This window comes from Primulina eburnea, chromosome 2 (genome assembly GCF_022965805.1).
Source record: "Primulina eburnea isolate SZY01 chromosome 2, ASM2296580v1, whole genome shotgun sequence".
NCBI lineage: Eukaryota > Viridiplantae > Streptophyta > Magnoliopsida > Lamiales > Gesneriaceae > Primulina > Primulina eburnea.
In genome coordinates, this window is record NC_133102.1 from 8,229,861 (window position 1) to 8,251,125 (window position 21,265).

At 37.2% G+C, this 21,265-nt stretch overlaps 1 protein-coding gene across 1 annotated transcript; it reads right to left on the reverse strand.

The window, feature by feature from the left end:
* Positions 1 to 1,978: 1,978 nt before the first annotated feature.
* On the reverse strand, positions 1,979 to 7,479 carry LOC140822904 (pre-mRNA-splicing factor SPF27 homolog). Its single transcript, XM_073183860.1, has 7 exons — positions 7,177 to 7,479; positions 6,525 to 6,700; positions 4,660 to 4,743; positions 2,974 to 3,043; positions 2,707 to 2,840; positions 2,575 to 2,624; positions 1,979 to 2,352 (listed from the first exon to the last, which is right to left on the reverse strand). The coding sequence occupies exons 1-6, from the start codon at positions 7,402 to 7,404 to the stop codon at positions 2,582 to 2,584; spliced, it is 735 nt and encodes a 244-aa protein (XP_073039961.1). The 5' UTR covers positions 7,405 to 7,479; the 3' UTR covers positions 1,979 to 2,352; positions 2,575 to 2,581.
* Between the last annotated feature and the right edge of the window lie 13,786 nt (positions 7,480 to 21,265).

The window sequence follows — 21,265 nt, forward strand, 5'->3', positions numbered from 1 at the left end:
GAAGGTGCATATGTAGATGATTTGGAAAATTAGTTATGTTTAGTCTAGTACTTGTTCTAATGATGGATAATTGATTGAAACTTTGAAAATTTAAACTTAGTTTTTTGGTAAAAAAAATATATTACTTCGTTAGCATAATAACATTAATATAATGATGAATCTTTATTAATTGCACATTATCTAGATGATATTATATTTTTTACTTAAACATTATTTAATTGCACAGTTTACATAAAAATGATAATATTGCATGATTATCTAGAAAAAATTACTTAAAAAAATCCAACCGCCTAGACACTGCCTGGGCACCGCCTAGGCGGCCGAGGCGGTAGGCGGTCACCGACCGCCCCGCCACCGCCTCCCGCCATTTACAACCTTGATATTAATATTAAGGGATAATACCCATTTTCGTCCTTATTGTTTACCGCTTTTCCTATTTTAGTCCCTTCTCATTTTTGACTGCTTAATTAATCCTTCAAGTTTTCAAAATCTTCCCGAATTAATCCCTACCGTTATCTTGACGTTAAGATTATCGTTGACTTGACATTAGCGACGGTTTTTATTAAACCGTCGCTAATTAGCGACATGTTTTCAAAACTTCGTCGCTAATTAGCGACGGTTTAATATTTTCATAAAATGAAAAAAATTAATTTTAATAATTTTTAAAAAAAAACTTAGAATCAGACTATGCTAACAATATTAATGATCTTAACTAACATGTCGAAACTAAAATCGTGTAAGAGAGAAAAATTTTAAGTGTTGTGAAGTGGTGTTGATGAAATGGAAAGAGAGTATTTTTATAGACAGTTTGCGACGGGTTTTGGTAACACCGTCGCTAATCGCGACGGTAATATTATTAACCTTGAAGTATAGACGTTTTTGCAATCACCATCGCTATTTTACCAAAAGTATAAAACAAACTGTCTATAAATATACTCTCTTTCCATTTTCATACACATCACTTCACAACACTTAAAATTTTTTTTCTCTTACACGATTTTAGTTTCGACTTAGGGTAAACTTTTTCGCTTTAATTTTTTGTAAATTTTTAAGTGTTAAGATCATTAATATTGTTAGCATAGTCCGATTCTAAGTTTTTTTAAAAAAATTATTAAAATTAATTTTTTTTATTTTATGAAAATATTAAACCGTCGCTAATTAGCGATGAGTTAAAACATCGTCGCTAATCAGCGACAGTTTAAAAAACTCCGTCGCTAATTAGCGACGGTTTAATATTTTAAATTTTTTCTCCATTACACGATTGTAGTTTCGACTTAGGGTAAACTTTTTCGCTTTAATTTTTTGTAAATCTTTAATTGTTAGTTAAGATCATTAATATTGTTAGCATAGTCCGATTTTAAGTTTTTTTAAAAAATTATTAAAATTAATTTTTTTTATTTTATGAAAATAGAAGCGACGCTAATTAGCGACGGCTTTTGAAAAACCGTCGCTAATTTCTACAGTTTTTCACAAGTCAACGTTAATCTTAACGTCAAGATAACGGTAGAGGCCAATTCGGGAAGATTTTGAAATCTTAGAAGGATTAATTAAGCAGTCAAAAATGAAGAGAGACTGAAATAGTAAAAGCTGTAAAACGAAAATGGGTATTATCCCTAATATTAAGGTAACATTACACACATCAACATTTTCAAGTATCACACAAGTAATCCGATGACGTGCTCCAAAAAAAGTGAAGTGTTGACGCAATACCTAACATTCGATATCCTTGGTATTATATGAAAACCCCAGAACGGCCATATACTATTGACTTATTTGTCTTCTCTTCACCTGATAGAAGAAATCAACTAAGAATTTGGTTTTGGTTTTTCTTCACTTCATTTTCAATATCCATATTATCGTCTCCCAGTATTGTTCATAATTTTGGTATCCTATTTCGATACCGCATGGCATTCTCTTTATATTTGAACCCGTAACATCGGTTGGAACTCATAATGGTCATATTGCGATAGCGATGGTATAGCGCATGTGTTTGCGAACCTTCGCTGCGATGATGTATTAGTACTTCGAATCCAATGTTAGACTTTTACATGGCTTAAAAATTTGTTTTCGGAGGCTCAATTGATGTTAAAGGCATATACAACAATGATTTCCACATGACAAATGACGAAACATAATACTTCTTGAGTTCTCATTTCAAGTTCCAAAAGAGAGGCTCTGCTGAACCAAATTCAAAAACTAGTTTGTGTGCATAGAAGATCGAACATATGACCAAGGGTATAGAGAATACAGTACAGCAACTCATACCGTTATAGGAGAAAGATCAGTAGAAATCCAATGTCAATACCAAGACCACTTCAATTTCCACCTTTTGGATTAACAATCTACATGGACCTGCTCGTGAGTTTCACATAACGAATATGTTTATTAACAAAATATGAATAACTGATTCGAGAAAATATATTCACATGTGTACAGAATGTAATTATAAGTAAACCCTCTGCATGAATATATCCTTAGCCGGCTCTCTACCCATGGTTCTTGCCACAAAAAAAACACGGTACCAAAATCTGTAAAATACACCAAAACAACGGAGTCCAGAAGGGTGAATCAAACCTTGTTTTCAAGCAGGGCCATTCTCAACATTTGCTTCTAAATTCCAGCCACTAAATATTATAAAAAAGAACTGCTTTCATAAGCGAATCAAATTTGAGTATATGAAAACTGAAGCAACAGAACATTATTTACCTCTGAGCAGCCTCATTCTTCAATTCTTGAATGTGCGATTCAATTTCAGCACATGCGCTTTGGATTTCAATGTTTTTCAAACAAAGCTCCCTCCATTGTGTGGATAAAGCACTGAGTTCATAAGCAGTATTTTGCTGCCCAATTCCAGAATTAGCATAAACAACACATATGAATAAAAGCCAATAAAAAATATTTTTGCAGTATGTTCAGCTTTCTTTCCACCATGGTAGAGTTCAGAGAACCTAAATGGCAAGTCCTTTCAATTACCTGGTGATATTTCCTCTCTCGGTTAACTGACTCAATCTTCCCATTGAGGTCCATAACTTCTGACTGGATTCTGACATGGATACCAAAATTCAGGGTCACGACAATAACCCTCTTTAGTAATAGCAATATATTAAAATTAACGCCTCAATGAGACATCATAACACAAATCCTCTTTGGTATTAGCTATACAAAAATTAAACTCGTGATTAATTTCCTACATCATGAAAAGTAAATTTAATTTCAAACATGATAATGTAGCATCAATGTACTACTTATCATCTCTCCATAAGGCCCTACGACGCTTTTCACTAGAACCTTCTTAGAGCATAGATATGATAGTTCACTTTTTTTAGTAATGACTGAAACAATGTCTTGCCTCTTCATTGGCATGAGTAACTGGTTTATCATCTCCACGATGTGGTTGGAAGAATTTTACTTCCCTCCTCTTCTGAATTTAACAAGGATCATACCACCCTATTAATAGCACTATGCGTCCTTTTAGCCATTTAAGATATCACACTCATATGAGCCTTTTTTTATTGGAAACTAAAATTTATTATAATGATAATAAAAGAGTACATTAAGCGGATAAGCAATCCGCACGTTAGAAGGGAAATAAAATCAACATTACAACTCCATAATCACGACCATACATATTTCCAATCCCTAACTAAATCTGAGATACAAAGATGTTTATACTCTGGCAATATCGTCGACCAACTCGCGACTCTGAATTTTATTTTCTCCCAAACTTCGTCCACAGTCTCCGACGTCTCTTCAAAAATTCTTCTATTTCTTTCCAACCATATCGACCAAAATATGCAATGAATTATCATATACCAGAACCTCGTATGTTGTTTCCCTATTTGCAAACTCGGTTCCATACTAAACATGTCTTTTGCCTTTTCCAGGAACGTCCATAGTCCCAATGTTATTTGCGAAGGAACAATGCACCAATAAATGATCTCCTCTTGCTTTCGGCACAAACAACACCATAATGAGCCTTTACCATTAATTGCTTTTGTGATGCAGCAAAATTCTAGCGAACATAGCTTGCAGCATAGATAAAAGCATGCACAAATTTGTGACAGCATTATTAATGATTTCCAATACTAAGTCCAATAAATTTTCTGTGGGTTGCAGCAGCTACAAGTGTAAAAACTCTGAGAAAGATATACAATCCTCAAGGTAGAAATTGTGCACGTTAATACACATGCTGTCAGAAAATGTCCATTGATGTGGAACCCTCGTAAATATCTCAACGTAAAGATTACTTGATTATTCTTCCCTGAACAAACAATTACCATTCTCTGTCGCTAGTAATGTTGTAATTAGTCCACGCAATTATGCCCTAAACCCAAATAATTAAAACCTTTAAGCTATAGTTCATCACCATAGACTCTGTCAGCAATTACTTTACATTCTTCTTTACTAACCAAATGTCAGACTGATGGCACATGAGTAAACCCAAGAGATCCACTTAGAAAAGTCTTTCTGAAACATGATTTCAACACACCACATGTAACACTAATGGTCCGTTCTCGGTGGCAGATATATTCCAAAATGCCATAAATAAAGGGGATAAAAAGTGATTGAGAAACTAACAGGATTAAAAACATAATTGGAACAAACAAATGGCAACAAGATGTTTAAAGAATTAGAACAGAAAAATCATGCGGACCACACCTTGATAAACATGCTTCCAGCTGTTGATTATACGACTTCCAAATGTCTGGCCCATGCTTTGACATCAGGTCTAAATTTTCTATCCTACAACAACAAGAATAATAATAATCATACAATTTATCGAGTTTATATAAAAGAACAAGATGTCGAGATGTCGTATTACATGCATAGAATAAGTGAATATGTTTCCAGTACAAGACGGAATGCGGTGTTTTAAGAATGTAAATGGGCATAGATTGCATCACAAAGAGGCTCAAAAAAATAATGAAAGCTTCAAAATTCAACCGGATTAATGATACATTTGTGCATCCCCCCATTGGAGAAGGCAATTATTTGAACATGAAAAGGCTAATCTGCAATTCCATTGTTCCACTCTCATGTATTTTGTCAGTAGGTGTAATGACCTGAATCCTTGTTTTGAATGATTAAGAGATAATTAATGAGTTGTTAATTAAGTATTATTAAAGAATTGATAATTCGGGATCAATCTGTTGGGATCTACCGAATTTAAAAAGGGATAACCCGATCTACTTCAGATTTCATTATCTTGATAAATCCAACTAGACAAATGAGATCCTGACACGTGGCAGATAAGATTGATTCAGATTTTCTGAAATAGTCTAGATGCAGCCTATAAATGGAAGCTGAATTTTTTTGTTTTCTACGCCGCATTCTTCGGAGAAAGTTCTAGTTATATCTTAAGTTTTCTAGCCAGTTTCTAGGGCACTTTGGTGTCGGGAAGTTTCGGAGCTAGTGTCGACTCGAGGAGGGTCGGTGAACGGAGATCGAGACATCATCAGCGGGCTGACGACAGACGCATGTATAATTCTAAATCCTTAGATAGTGATTTAAGGATCATTAGAGCTTTCTGTCAGATTGTTTTAGTGAGGTACGTGATGTACTGACTGAGATATCCAAGCATAATATACACACTTATATGTTGCATATTTATCTGTTGCATGATACATGTTTTACTGTTTTGGCATATTATGCATGACATATCATGTTGAGTCTGACATCTTTTGAGATATACCTCGTTTGTTGGGGTCGCTCAGCCCTATTCTGTATTATGGACGATGGGGCATCGAGAGCTACAGTGTCCGACGGGACCCGCGGGCTCTGATGACCTGGACATTGTAGATCAACGTCTTGATGATGAGTGAGGGAGCCAAAACATGCCTAAGGCAGATCAGAGACTACACACTCAGGCGCCTCTAGACTGAGCATGAGATTCTTGATTTGATCCTTGATATCCGAGCATATTGCATTTCGCATGCATCATATCAGTTTGTATACTCGTACATTCACGTATTGGGCGATTGTCGCTCACGTCCTTGTTTTCATCTAGGGCACCCCATTCCACGGGACAGGTCTTAGGTTGGACGGTTCGGACGACCAGGGCAGTGGCTAGAACAGTTGGATTTTTCCGGTGGTGATCCAGTGGAGGTTTTTTGTGGTTTATCGTTTTCTCATTTCAGAATTATGTTTTCGTTATGGTTGTATTAATGTTTAAGACTGTTGTTATTGTTTTGTTTTCGTTTGGGTTGTAAAATAATTAAGTATTTGGTTTCCGCTGTTTAATTGTTGTTATTAAGTTTAATGTTGCATTTTATTAGTCTGTTTAGTAGTGGCTCGAGTAAGGACGCTACAGTAGGACTGGACCAACAGTAGCACAATCATGTTATTAGAACTCGGCCCAACAAGACAAATCTTTATCCCATGAGTCAAAAAGTTAAACCCTTCAAATCAATTTAGTTAGTCATCTCCCAAAAAACTTAAGCACTTGATAAGTAACAAACTTCGACACAATATCATCAAATCTCGATTGATGTCATCCAGACAATTTAGTCCTGACTACAGTGTACCTGATCACTTGATGCTGCAACAAACGCTGCGCTTTTCGAACAGCCTGCTTCCACGCGGTATCATCATTCCGCTTGTTCACTGGTGGCACTTCAAGACCATATCTGGATGTATCCATTTGCGCTGGAGGCTTCCCAGCTCTGACCCTCTCATATTCCCTAGCAAGCATCGGATGATCCTGCAACATGCAGCATATGGTGGTAGCATCAATTTATGTGAATGTATGTGACACATTATTAACTCCACTAAAAATGAAAACTTTGAACGGGACATAAAGAGTTGCAACAGATAGAAAACAGTTTTAACGTAAAGCTGAAGTATGAGACAGAATAACGAAGATGAGGATTTGCACCAAAATGCCACAATAAATTTATCATAAAGTCACAACTCATTGCACCAAAATGCAGCATTCACTATCTAAATTATCAGCTATCTAAGTATATCCAATGATTAACGTAAGATTAATTAGTTGAAACTAAAGACAGTTCAAAGTCAAAAAACCAAGAAACCCTTCGAAGAAATTTTCTCACTCGATTAGAAACCACAGCAACGTTGATACCAATAAAATTTCGCTAACCGGTCAAATCTGGTAAAATCCACTTACTCTCCAACATAAACAAGAGCTGATGTAAAGAAATTTGTAGTCTAGTAGACCTGAAAATTGAACTTTGGGAGAGGAGGAAGGCCTTTGAGGAAGTCGGAAGGTTTTTTGGAGCTGCGCCGCATCTCTTCTTCCACCAAGCGGTCCACCTCTTCCTTAACTGTCGGATCTCCATAGTCGTCGTCTATGTACGGTAGAGCATCGATTATCTCCGCCGGAGAACTCGAAGGGGGAGCCTCCAGCATTAGAACATCGGTATCACCGCCGTTCGCCGTCGCCATATCCGGACGAAATCAATTCCCAAACTCTTCAGCAAAACGCTAACCCTATAGCAAATTATTGGGTGGCATTTTAGCAATAATAATCATATATTAATATTTTAATAAAAAACTATGTACGAAATTAATTATTATTATATTATAAGCAAATTAATTATTAATTATTTTAAAATTAGTAACCCAATTTTTCAAGGGCATTTTTCAAAACTTCTCAATCCCTAGTTTCACTTAATCATTACTATTTTGCTCATCAAAAATTAGTTCAAGCACTCTAACTTATTTAAAAAATGTTGCAAAATTATCATTGATCCCCTTTTTAGGTACATGGCGTTGTTATATAAGCTTATAAACAACATATTATTTGTATCAACTTGTTGTATCCTACGCGTAACTTAGAGCAAGCTTTTTGAAATCAGTTTGAAGCATTTCTAAGGTTATAAAAAGCGTGAAGCGTCCCAAAGCGCGGATGTCGAGCTCCAAGTTTTTCAAACTTAAGCGAGATTAGCACGAGCTTAAGTGTGAAAAAGCGTTTTTTATCTTTAGTGTAATTGTAATTATTTCAAAACAATAAATAGATAAAATAATACAAATATGATAAATTTAAGTCTGATACATTAATTCTCATATTTATAAAAACATAAAAATCTCAAAATTACAATCTTGATTTATTTTTACAACTAGACTATATTAAAAATTGTTAAATATTTGTCAACTCATTTTCAGTCATGTTTAATTACAATTACAATTAAAAAATAAAAATCTAAATTATAAACTAATTTATTATTTTAAAAGAGAAAGACATACCTTCAAAATAAAAAATAAAATAAAATAAAAATAAATAGATGCGATTGATTGTACTTAAACACGTTTAATTAAACACCTTAATTACATTTAATTCGATCAAACTACAGTTTAGTTTGACCGCTTTTCTCTGAAGCGGGGTGTTTTTGTTGAGTTTCAAGCTTCCGCTTAAACGCGCTTTTTGGACACTGATATTTTCATGATGTCATTGACATTAGCCTTGTTCATCTCTTGTTAAGAAATTTTCAAAAATATTTTTATGAAATTTAATAATAACAATATCAAAAATATAATTTTAACATAAATTTTTTCATCTTAATAATCTAGTCTTTTCAGATTTAGATTCAATTTTATTTTTCGAGAAACTTTCACATGTGTATTAGCAATTTTTAAAGTAAACTTCTTTGCAAATAAAAATAATGGTCATTTTTCATAAGTCTTTTTTACTGCATAAAATTCTTTCGTTGATATGTCATCGTATTGCTTGCATTTGAGAATAGTTGTAGTAGCCCGCATCCTATTTATTTAAATAAACATGATTAAGTATCTTTAATTAAGTAAATCATGTGTAATTTGACTTTAGAGTTCGTGTGAGTAAGCCGAGGTGTAGCCAGAAAGGGAAGAGCAGCCCGGGAAGGGAAGATCAGCCCGGGAAGGGAAGAACAGCCCGGGAAGGGAAGATCAGCCCGGGAAGGGAAGATCAGCCCGGGAAGGGAAGAGCAGCCCGGGACAGAGCAGCCGGGCATAGCCGACGGTCCGAGAAGGTCAGTCAGGGAGCTCAATATTGTCAGGGCTGACGACGGACTAGACCCGATTGATAGGATTTCCTGTGGACTAGGATTGCTTTACTAGAGGTACGAAAGTACTATCCGAGATATCCTGGTCGAGTATACATTCTTATATGTGTTGCATGATTATTTGCTGCATTGATATATGTCATATGATGCATGCTATTATGTCACGCTTATTGCTGCATGTTACATTTCATCTTGAGCCGTATCTCTTTCGAGATAGCCTTTATTGTTGAGCTGTATCTCTTTCGAGATAAGCTATATCTTGTGGGGCCGCTCAGCCCTGTCTTGTGGACGCATGGACACCGAGAGTACACAGTGGCCGACGGGTCCGGAGGGCTTCGGTGATCCGGGACATTTTAGGTCCACGTCTGATCTTGTAGTGGATGCAGTGACCCAGAGGAGTACCGCGCGGCACTATCCACTTGGCGCCTCTAGACTGAGCATATTGAGATTTTTTGTGACTCCCGTTTCTTGACTACCCTGGTATCATATCATAGCATGTGCATTTCATATAGGCTTGTATACTCATGCTTTTGTACTGGGCGTTCTTATCGCTCACGTCCTCGTTTTTCTTTATCTTGGACACCCCATTCCTACGGGGCAGGTCTCAGGTTGGAGGGCTCAGGAGGAGGAGGAGGACGTTGAGTAGCCATTTGTTTTAGTTATCAGTACTGCTTTGTTTCGAGACAGTTGTACCATTTATTGTTGTTTGAATTATTCTGGACTTCGATTGGGTTGTATATCTATCGTTTGTTGACCTTTTCCGCCATTATCTCTGATTGTAATTAATTAAGTTAATTGCATGCTTAAATCTTGATTAGTAGGTGATTCTGGAACGGGTCACTACATTTATGGTATCAGAGCATGCATATGATTTTGGGATATAGATTCTGTTTTAGGATTTCCGTTGACCATTTTACCATTTTTCCCCATTCTATCTTGTAGCGATGGCTGACCACCTTGGTGATGAGAGTAGTCAGGGGAGTGTAGGTCGTTGGGGTGACCAGGGCGATCGTAGGCGTCATCGTGAACATCGTCATCGTCGTGATGGCCCTAGGCGTATTGAGATGCACCGTTTCATTCAGATGGGGCCTAAGCCTTTAGTCGGTGGCGAGACTCCCGATGTTGCTGAGGATTGGTTAGAGCGCATGGAGAGTTGTTTCCGTGCATTCCAATGCACCGAAGAGCAGCAGATGGAGACCCTTGGTTTTCTTCTCGAGGGCCGTGCGCGCAAGTGGTGGCGATCGACTTCTGCGCCGATAGTCCAGTCTCAGGGTAGGGTGACTTGGGCCGAATTCCGTGCAGCTTTCATGCAGCTTTATTTTCCTCCAGCCCTTCGCCAGGCAAAGACGATTGAACTTCTGAATCTTAAGCAGGGTAGTATGTCTGTTGATGCATATCAGCAGAAGTTCTTCGAGTTGTTACCCTTTGCTCCTCATATTAGTGGCAGTTCTGAGGCCAAGTATGACCATTTCCTTCAGGGTCTTAACCAGGAGATCTTTGATCGAGTCACTGTCTGTGATAATCCTACTTCTTATGATGGGTTAGTGAACCGGTGTCGCCAGGCAGAGATCAGTCTCCAGCGTGGTAGGTCTATTCTTTCTTCTAGACCTCCGAATACTTTAAGCCCTCGATCTCAGTCTTTCAAGAAGTCAGGTTCTTCTTCTTCTGGATCTGGATCTCTGTCTAGAGGTGTTTTTCGCTTTGGTAAGAAGAAGATTTCTTGTGTGCATTGTGGGAAGAACCATCCATCGGAGCAGTGCCGATCAACCGCGGGAGCTTGTTTTCAGTGCGGAAAGATGGGTCATCTTAAGAAGAATTGTCCTCAGTTGCGAGGTGGAGCAGGATCTGGTTCCGGATCTCAGACGACTGTTCAGCAGAGGACACAAGGTCAGGCAGTGGGCGGTTCAAATCTTCGACCTCGTGCCCAAGGTCAGGTATTTGCGCTGAACCAGGATCAGGCTGCAGATGAGACAGGGAGAGTCATAGCAGGTACTTTTTGTTTATGCGGTATTCCTGCTTTTGTTCTTATTGATACCGGAGCATCACATTCATTCATTTCTGCACGATTTGTTAAGCATCATAAGTTACCGTATGTTTCTCTAGACGTCATTCTTTCCGTTTTTACTCCGATGGGTCATTCGGTGTTAGCAAAGCGTCTAGTAATGGGTTGTCCTTTAGATTTTGAGGGTAACGAGTTGACTGCGAATCTTATGATCCTAGAGATGGAAGATTTTGATTGTATTCTGGGTATAGACCTGTTGACTACCTACCGAGCTACTGTGGATTGTTACAAGAAGCTTGTTCAGTTTCGTACGACTGAGAGCTCTAGTTGGTTTTTCTATGGTGAGGGAGCGCGACCTCCGATGCCAGTGGTATCTGCTCTGAAAGCCTGTCGTGCTTTAGAGTCGGGCGGGGAAGGCTACCTCATCTATGCGATTGATTCATCCACAAGTAGTGTTGGTACAGATGATATTCCAGTGGTTTGTGAGTTTCCTGATGTTTTCCCAGATGAGATTCCTGGTTTTCCTCCGATTAGAGAGGTGGAATTTGGCATCGAGTTAATGCCAGGGACTACACCGATTTCTCGTGCCCCCTATCGTCTTGCTCCGTCAGAGATGAGGGAATTGAAGCAGCAATTGCAGGATCTTCTTGATAAAGGTTATATTCGTCCGAGTGTTTCACCTTGGGGAGCTCCAGTCTTGTTTGTCAAGAAAAAGGATGGATCGATGCGATTGTGTATTGATTATCGCCAGCTGAATCGTGTGACGATCAAAAACAAGTATCCATTACCTCGTATTGATGACTTGTTCGATCAGCTTCAGGGTACCTCTGTTTACTCCAAGATTGACTTGCGATCGGGTTATCATCAGATGAGAGTCAGAGATGATGATATTTCCAAGACTGCATTTCGTACTTGATATGGGCATTACGAGTTTCTAGTTATGGCATTCGGATTGACAAATGCGCCAGCGGTGTTCATGGATCTGATGAACCGAGTCTTTCGGGATTTTCTAGATCAGTTTGTTGTGGTTTTCATCGACGATATCTTGATTTATTCTCACAGTGTGGAAGAGCATACTCATCACTTGAGGATGGTGTTGCAGATTCTTCGCGAGAAGCAATTGTATGCTAAGCTGAGTAAGTGCGAGTTCTGGATTAATCGTGTAGTATTCCTTGGTCATGTGATTTCCAAGGAAGGAGTTTCTGTGGATCCTAGCAAGATTGAGGCAGTGCTGAATTGGTCACGTCCGACGACAGTGGCCGAGATCCGTAGTTTTCTAGGTCTGGGTGGGTATTATCGTCGCTTCATCGTGAATTTCTCTCAGGTAGCTAGACCATTGACGCAGCTTACTCGGAAGGATGTTCCATTTGAGTGGTCATCTGAGTGCGAAGATAGTTTCAGAGAGCTTCGTCGACTTCTGACTTCTGCACCTGTTTTGGCGTTACCGCCAGGATCTAATGGTTTCCGTGTTTACACCGATGCCTCCTTTCAAGGCTTAGGGTGTGTGTTGACGCAGAATGGTCATGTGATCGCTTATGCTTCCAGACAGTTAAAATCTCACGAGGAGAAGTATCCTATTCATGATCTAGAATTAGCTGCTATTGTGTTTGCGCTAAAGATCTGGCGTCATTATTTGTACGGTGTTCAGTTTGAAATCTTTACTGACCATAAGAGTCTTAAGTATCTGTTCACTCAGGCTGAGTTGAACATGAGACAACGTCGTTGGATGGATCTACTTAAGGATTATGACTGTGTGATCAAGTACCATCCAGGTTCTGCGAATCTCACAGCCGATGCTCTTAGTCGCAAGGTGAGAGCCTCTGCACTTCAGACCAATGCTATGTCTAGTGCTGTCCAGGATTGTTGTTCATTGGGGTTTAAGTTCAAACATCGGAAAGGTATGGAGAGCATTCGTGTTGCTACCATTTTATCTGAGCCAACTTTGTTCACTCGGATTCGAGATGCTCAGATGTCTGATCTCAAGACTCAGAGATTAGCTCGGTTGGTTGGTGGAGATAGCAATTTCCATTATCAGACTAATGGTCTTCTGTTTGTAGTACCAGAGGATGATACTTTGAGGGAAGAGATCTTGTCTCAGGCTCATCGAAGCAAGTTGAGTGTTCATCCGGGAAGCAATAAGATGTATAAAGATTTGAGGACACGATTTTGGTGGAAAGGGATGAAGCGCAGCATTTATCAGTTTGTCTCCAAGTGTCTAGTTTGTCAGCAGGTTAAGGCAGAGCACCGTCGACCTGGAGGATTATTGTTGAATTTACCTATTCCTGAGTGGAAGTGGGAGCATATCACGATGGACTTTATTACTCACTTGCCATTGTCTTCGAGGAACAGTGATGCTATTTGGGTAGTGGTGGATCGACTCACCAAGTCTGCTCATTTTCTGCCATATAACCGTGATTTCACTTTCGATCCTATGGCTCGATTGTATATTCAAGAGATTTTACGTTTGCATGGAGTGCCAGTCAGTATTGTTAGTGACAGAGATCCTCGTTTTACCTCACGATTTTGGGGTAGTTTCCAGTCAGCATTGGGTACTTCACTAAGTTTGAGTACGGCTTATCATCCAGAGACCGACGGTCAGTCAGAGAGGACTATCCGTACACTTGAGGATATGTTCCGAGCTTGTGTTATGGATTTCGGAACCGCTTGGCAGGATCATTTGCCTTTGATGGAGTTCGCGTACAACAACAGCTATCATCGTAGTATTGGTATGGCACCATTTGAGGCGTTGTATGGGCGACGTTGTCGTACTCCATTATTCTGGGACGAAGTTGGGGAACGACATGTTGAGGGACCAGAGTTAGTCCAGCAGGCTATTGATAAGGTTGCAGTAATCAAGAAGCGGATTAAGACTGCTCAGGATCGACAGGCTAGTTATGCGAACATCAAGCGTCGACCTCTTCAATTTCAGCCAGGTGAGAAAGTGTTTCTCCGAGTTTCGCCTTTTCGCAGGATTTTGAGATTTGGTCACAAGGGTAAGCTGTCTCCGAGATTTATTGGTCCATTTGAAATATTGGAAAGCGTGGGAGATTTGGCTTACAGACTTGCATTGCCGCCGTACCTATCAAGTATTCATGATGTGTTCCACGTATCTTTGTTGAGACGATATGTAGCAGATGAGTCTCACATCTTACATCCCTCTGAAGTTCAACTTGATTCGGATTTGTCTTACGTGGAACGACCAGTTCGGATTCTCGATCGCAAAGACAAGGTGTTGCGGAATAAGATCATTCCTCTTGTCTTAATTCAGTGGCAGCGCAGAGGCACTGAAGAAGCCACTTGGGAGTTAGAGAGCCGAATGCGTTCAGAGCATCCAGAGCTCTTTTGAGTTGTACTGTAGTTGTACTATGGATGTATGTGTGTCTTTCCGTTGTAAACCAAACATCGGTTGTATTCAACAGTATTTTAGCTGTTTTTCGATGCTGTGATTTCGTTTCGTTCTTCTTCTAGCCTGATTTCGAGGACGAAATCTTTTTAAGTGGGGGAGAATGTAGTAGCCCGAATCCTATTTATTTAAATAAACATGATTAAGTATCTTTAATTAAGTAAATCATGTGTAATTTGGCTTTAGAGTTCGTGTGAGTAAGCCGAGGTGTAGCCAGAAAGGGAAGAGCAGCCCGGGAAGGGAAGATCAGCCCGGGAAGGGAAGAGCAGCCAGAAAGGGAAGAGCAGCCCGGAAAGGAAAGATCAGCCCGGGAAGGGAAGAGCAGCCCGGGACAGAGCAGCCGGGCATAGCCGACGGTCCGAGAAGGTCAGTCAGGGAGCTCAATATTGTCAGGGCTGACGACGGACTAGACCCGATTGATAGGATTTCCTGTGGACTAGGATTGCTTTACTAGAGGTACGAAAGTACTATCCGAGATATCCTGGTCGAGTATACATTCTTATATGTGTTGCATGATTATTTGCTGCATTGATATATGTCATATGATGCATGCTATTATGTCACGCTTATTGCTGCATGTTACATTTCATCTTGAGCCGTATCTCTTTCGAGATAGCCTTTATTGTTGAGCTGTATCTCTTTCGAGATAAGCTATATCTTGTGGGGCCGCTCAGCCCTGTCTTGTGGACGCATGGACACCGAGAGTACACAGTGGCCGACGGGTCCGGAGGGCTTCGGTGATCCGGGACATTTTAGGTCCACGTCTGATCTTGTAGTGGATGCAGTGACCCAGAGGAGTACCGCGCGGCACTATCCACTTGGCGCCTCTAGACTGAGCATATTGAGATTTTTTGTGACTCCCGTTTCTTGACTACCCTGGTATCATATCATAGCATGTGCATTTCATATAGGCTTGTATACTCATGCTTTTGTACTGGGCGTTCTTATCGCTCACGTCCTCGTTTTTCTTTATCTTGGACACCCCATTCCTACGGGGCAGGTCTCAGGTTGGAGGGCTCAGGAGGAGGAGGAGGACGTTGAGTAGCCATTTGTTTTAGTTATCAGTACTGCTTTGTTTCGAGACAGTTGTACCATTTATTGTTGTTTGAATTATTCTGGACTTCGATTGGGTTGTATATCTATCGTTTGTTGACCTTTTCCGCCATTATCTCTGATTGTAATTAATTAAGTTAATTGCATGCTTAAATCTTGATTAGTAGGTGATTCTGGAACGGGTCACTACAATAGTCAACTGCAATACCTGCATGATTGTTCTCCATCTAATGTAAGCTTTGTAAGAACCGTTGCCCACCAATGATCACTGGTATTTGTAAATAATACCAGATCATCGTCATCTTGAGTAATAACTATTTTTAGAAGATTTTTGCGGATCTCTTTTTGTCTAAGTCCATTTGTGTGTACTTCTATCTATATAAATATTGCATCTTTTTTCAGTAGTTGGTTGAGAATTTCATGTGTTTTGCTAGGTTCTTAATTAACATTTCAATAAAGTTAACAACACTTAACTTTGAAGTTGTTTATTTTCTTTTAGTTCACTTAAAAAATTATGCACATTTTTCACTATGTGTTCTCGCAGAATTATTCCTAATTCTTTTATTTCTACTTTAAAGAATTCAATCTTCCTTGTAGTAATGAATGTTTTATTTTCAGATAGGACTAGTTCTTATTTTTTTACAAACATTAGATAAAAACTCTAAATGTTTAATATTTTTATCCTTATTAGAAGATATTAAAATATCACCAATATAGACAAACATAAATTTAAGCTAATCTTTGAATAGATTATCTATTTTTTTGAAATACCCGGAGAGCATTAAACAATCATATTGGCATTATTTCCAAAATATAATGACCTTATGATGTAGAGAAAGATGCGACTTTTTTGTTTTTTTCCTTCATCTTAATCTGATAAAATCCAGAGTTACAATCAAATTTAGATAACATTATTGTGTTTTATATACAACTAATTAAATGAATTATATTGAATATAAAATACCAATCAAACTCCAGAATCTTATTATTTTTTCTAATTAAGAACTACTTTGGGTTTACATCTTTTTATTTCATAATGATTTATTATCAGAAAATATGAACTATTGTATGGTTATATTCCTACTTTGATTAAACCAATATCCAAATGTTCTTTGATAATAATCTACATATCATTTCGATCAACTACATTCATCGGGATAAGCTTACATATACGAACTCATATTCCTTGTCTTCTTTGATTTTAAAGTTGGCTTGAAGTTGGTTTCTTTCCACCATGTCAAGGTATTTTCATTGTAGTTTTTTTTATTTCTTGACATCTTATAGGGATATCTCTCGTTTCTAACTCTACATCTTTCTAATGTAAAGATATCTTGGGGAATTTTACTTCTTTCGATTTGAGGTTCTGTTTGCTTTTTTTGGAGCATTGTTTCTCCAAATATTTTGGAATCCTTCATTTTCGTGTGTACTCCTTTATCTTCATGCTTGCTGCGAAATTAGATTAGAAATTTCTTGTAAAATGTCTCTATTAGTCTCTAGATTATGACTTTGTGGTCACATGATATTGTGAATACTAATCATCTAGTCTCGTTTTCTTTTGTATAGGATTTAAACATTTGCAATAAATTATTTCATAGCAAAATGTCTGCTTATGTATGATGAAAATAAATGGGTGGTGTTTTCACCTTGTAGCAAGGTGTTTGTCCAGCACCTCCGATTCATATTCCGTCATCTTAATCTCTTTATAAATGATTAAGATTCGCGTGAAGAATCTCGTCCTACAGAAATCTCGTCCCACGATCTTATGTAATTACTCTTCCAATTTTTTTGGAAAAACTCGTATTTTTGTTGTACTACTCATGTATGATGAAAATAAATGGGGTGATGTTTTCATCATGTACCAAGATGTTTGTCAAGCCCTTCTGATTCATATTTTCGTCATCTTAATCTCTTTACAAATGTCACCCCATGAATCAATATAAGCGGCAAAATATTATGCTTTGTATTGTTCAGGTAATATTTTTACTGATTTATATATCAAGATTGGACTTGTAGTCATTGAATTTTCCACATTTGATCTTCTTCCATAAATTCAATTTCGTTTCAAGTTGTTTCTAAGGTTTATGTTTTTCGAGAAAATCTAATCCAATAATCAAATTATCCGGTTCTTTTCCTTAAATTAATTTGATATGAATTTCCAACTCACTAATGTTTATTATTCATTGATAAGTTCTTATCATAAGTTATTCCAAAGAGCATATGGTAGTACAAAGAAATTGATTCCTCTGTATTGTAATATCGAATATTATTTCGACTACCATCCATCTTACCAAATATCTAATTGTTTTCATTGTTGAAAAGCTTTTTGTTACAGGTTGGCTTTCCTGGATAGGTATTTTTTTCACATGTGACTTGTGATTCTATCTCCACGAAAAGATAGTCTCTTTGATTTTAGTCCAAGACTTTGTTTTTTTGTGTGATTGGTTTGTCTTGGAATCTAGATATCTGTTTCCTGTATTAAGAGAAAATCGATCCTTTTTGTATAAATTTCCCGAGCAAATTTTCCTAATATACCTAGAATTTCTATAAACTCATTTATAAAAAAATAGTTATTAATGTTATGTATTAGATAGAGCGTATGAAATTTGATATGTAATAGAATATGGTTTATCACATTTTTTCATCAGATTTTTTTTTATTGAAGTTTTGATGTAACATCAATGTTCGTCTGAAATCTCAATCTGCCAAGTACTAAGCAATCTTGGATAAATTACCCTACAATTTTCCTTACATAGAGATTTTCTGAAATGGTTCCCATTATCGAGTTTTGAAAATTATCAATCGTTTATCATATACATCAATATCAATGAGTGAATTTATCATTTATTTAAAAGTAGTTTTTATCATTATCTGGACTGCTCTAATATGAATCCAAGACATAATGTTTGCTACTTCGGGTTTGAGTTTCTCTAATTTTTATTTTATTTCATAACAAGGAATTAATTATATGTCCATTTGATTTCTCGTAAGTTCCATGCGGATCGTCATTTTTCTTCCAAAAATTTTATAGATTATATTATGCTTTATGTTTCTTAGGCCAAGAATTCGTAAGAATTTTTTTACATCTCTTGCATATAATCTTTGATATATCTGTAGGCTAATATTTTCTTTCATTATCTTTTGGACTATGTTATGAGATATAGCTGTTCAGCTAAAAAATTCAAACAAATCTTCACGTATTTCGCATTGAAACACTTTGACTCGATTCAAACTTTGATTCGGTCTCTCCCTCAAATCCTTTTTGACTCAAGACTTTTTCGTATATACTCTCATATAAGAGAATATCACAAAATGATATACATGAATTAAATCTTGATAATAAAATATTTCTTCAATATCTTGAGTTGAATTGAAGTGCCTTATTCCATGTCTATTATTTTCTGAACAGTTGGTTGAAATATGAAATCTTGCTCCTCGTGTCAAGTAGTTACAATTTTTAAAACTTTCATTGGTTCTAGTGTGAGCTCTTCCGAATGTTTTCTTTGTTGGTTTCTATATCGTGCTTCGAGATGAGTTTGACTGGCCTTCTGCCTAGACCACATTGTTCTTGATTTCCAAGAACTACTTCTATTTTTCCACTTCTAGCGTAAGTATGAGATTCAAAGCTCTTTTTTCTTTTTTTTTTCTTTTATGGTTTACTTCCAATAATTTTTTGAAGATTATTTTCTTTACCATATAAAAGGAGTACATTTATTAACACACTTTAATCGTTTATAATTCTTTTTAATTTTTGTCATATGACATCATTTGCCAACTTCCTTTAAGAAAAGAGACTCATCTAATCAGAGTATCTGGATTGCAATGGATATATTTCTTTATTAAAATTTCTCTCAAGAGACTTAACATTTTAGAAAAGAAAAGTTGCATTGTTGTATTTTCTTCGACTCTTGAATCTAATCTATATTTAGTTAATAATATAATATATTCATCCACTAAATAGATGTAATAAAATTTAAGATTATACAAAGCTTGAGTATATTTCTTTTCCGTCTCTCTGTGTATTGACTGTTAAAATAGTCTACTCATATAAATTGTACTTTAAATATGGAAAACATTCTTCCGGGTATCGCATTAAGAGATTTTCTGGCAATTACTGATCCATTGGTTTCTGTAAAAGTCATGTCTTATGCGATTTTGACTGATCTCATCAGACTCATTTTTAAAAGTTTAATAAATCATTTGTTGATGTCAAGTGTTTCTGTAATGCCCGAGATTTAACTACTGTAATCAGACGTTGATTAATTGTCAGAATTGTGATTAGCAAATATCACAGGGGCTAAATAAAACGTGAATCAGGAAGCCGGGCGTTGGTGCATAACAAGTCAAGATTTCGGACAGAACCTATGGCGCCCGAGCGGTAGAAAAGCACCGCTCGAGCGCCAATGAATCATAAATGGAGAATTTGGACAGAATGCCTGGCGCCCGAGCGGCAGAAAGTTACCGCTCGAGCGCCAGCGTGTAGACCGCCGAAGCATGGACAGAAGGTTCCGCGCTCGAGCGGTAAAGATTGACTGCTCGAGCGCGAGTCATGCAAAACTATATATATATATATATATATATGTATATATATATATATATATATATATATATATATATATATATATGTATATATATATATATATATATATATATATATGTATGTATGCTTCGAGATTTCTTCAGAAACGAGGATAAAGGATTGAGGAAAAGGTTTCTGAATAAGAGTGAAATATCCTTACGCCTTTTGTGAGAAATCCGTCCGTCTGATTTTGAATCCGACTTCAGTACTGTGTTCCTATCAACACAGGCTACAACTGGACGTAAGTTTTATTACGTTTAGACATGTTTTGACATTTTGCTATGGTCAGAATTGAATAGGATTCATATATGATGTTCTTGTCATGTTAAACATCATAGAATCGAAGTCAGATTGAGAAACAGACTGTTTATACAATTGTTACGATTTTTGAAAGATATTAACTGAGATTCTATACCAGAATTGTGTTAGTATTCAGATTATGAGTTGTATTGACACAGATTATGAATTCCAGTATTATATTTGTGATGTTCAGAACTGACGGGGTTATTCAGGTTGTATTGTTATGCCGTCAAAACATCAGTTGATTTAAATTGATCAGATTCAGTTATGATTTAGATTTCATCGTGATATTCGTTGATATGAATCAGATGGTATCTTGTTCAGATATTGATCAGAGTAGATTCAGAGTTGAGTATTGATCAGAACAGACTGTATATTGAGTTATTCACTGATACAGAGTATTCGATATTGTCGTTTCAGATTTGATATGGACAGATTCGAGACATCGTCTTCGTCAGATCAGGAAGACAAAGGTATAATTCATGTGATATTCGGGAAGCATAACTCAAATTAGATTAATTTGAGTTTCCCACTAAAATCACATACTATATTATTGTTTTTATTGTTACCTGGTTATGCTTTGATTATAGAATTGTATTCAATCAGGTCAGATAAATGTGATATTCAGTTATGAATATGATTATGCTTTGTTTACAGATTGTTATCCATTGCATTTAAGATAGGAAAGTCTTGACAGTCATTGTCAGACTTCTAGAAGTTCGGTGTATCTCAACTTAGGAGTAGTCATTACTCCTATTGCCAGCCGTCGATACAGCTCGGACCGAAGTCTAGGAATAAGACGTACAGTCGCCCCGAGTGGTTGGGTAGGTGACAGCCAGTGACGTCTTATTCACCCCGGGATCCCTAGAGTTATAGTTGAGTCGAGTCTAGACATGATTTGATTAGGACTGCATGCTCATATGGATGTGGCT

Coding starts and splice junctions, on each gene's coding strand:
- LOC140822904 (XM_073183860.1), bottom strand. CDS start 7,404: ATGGCGACGGCGAACGGCGGTGATACCGATGTTCTAATGCTGGAGGCT. Junction 6,701..7,176: donor TCCCAAAGTTCAATTTTCAG/GTCTACTAGACT, acceptor TGCATGTTGCAG/GATCATCCGATGCTTGCTAG. Junction 3,044..4,659: donor CTGGAAGCATGTTTATCAAG/GTGTGGTCCGCA, acceptor TATCCATGTCAG/AATCCAGTCAGAAGTTATGG.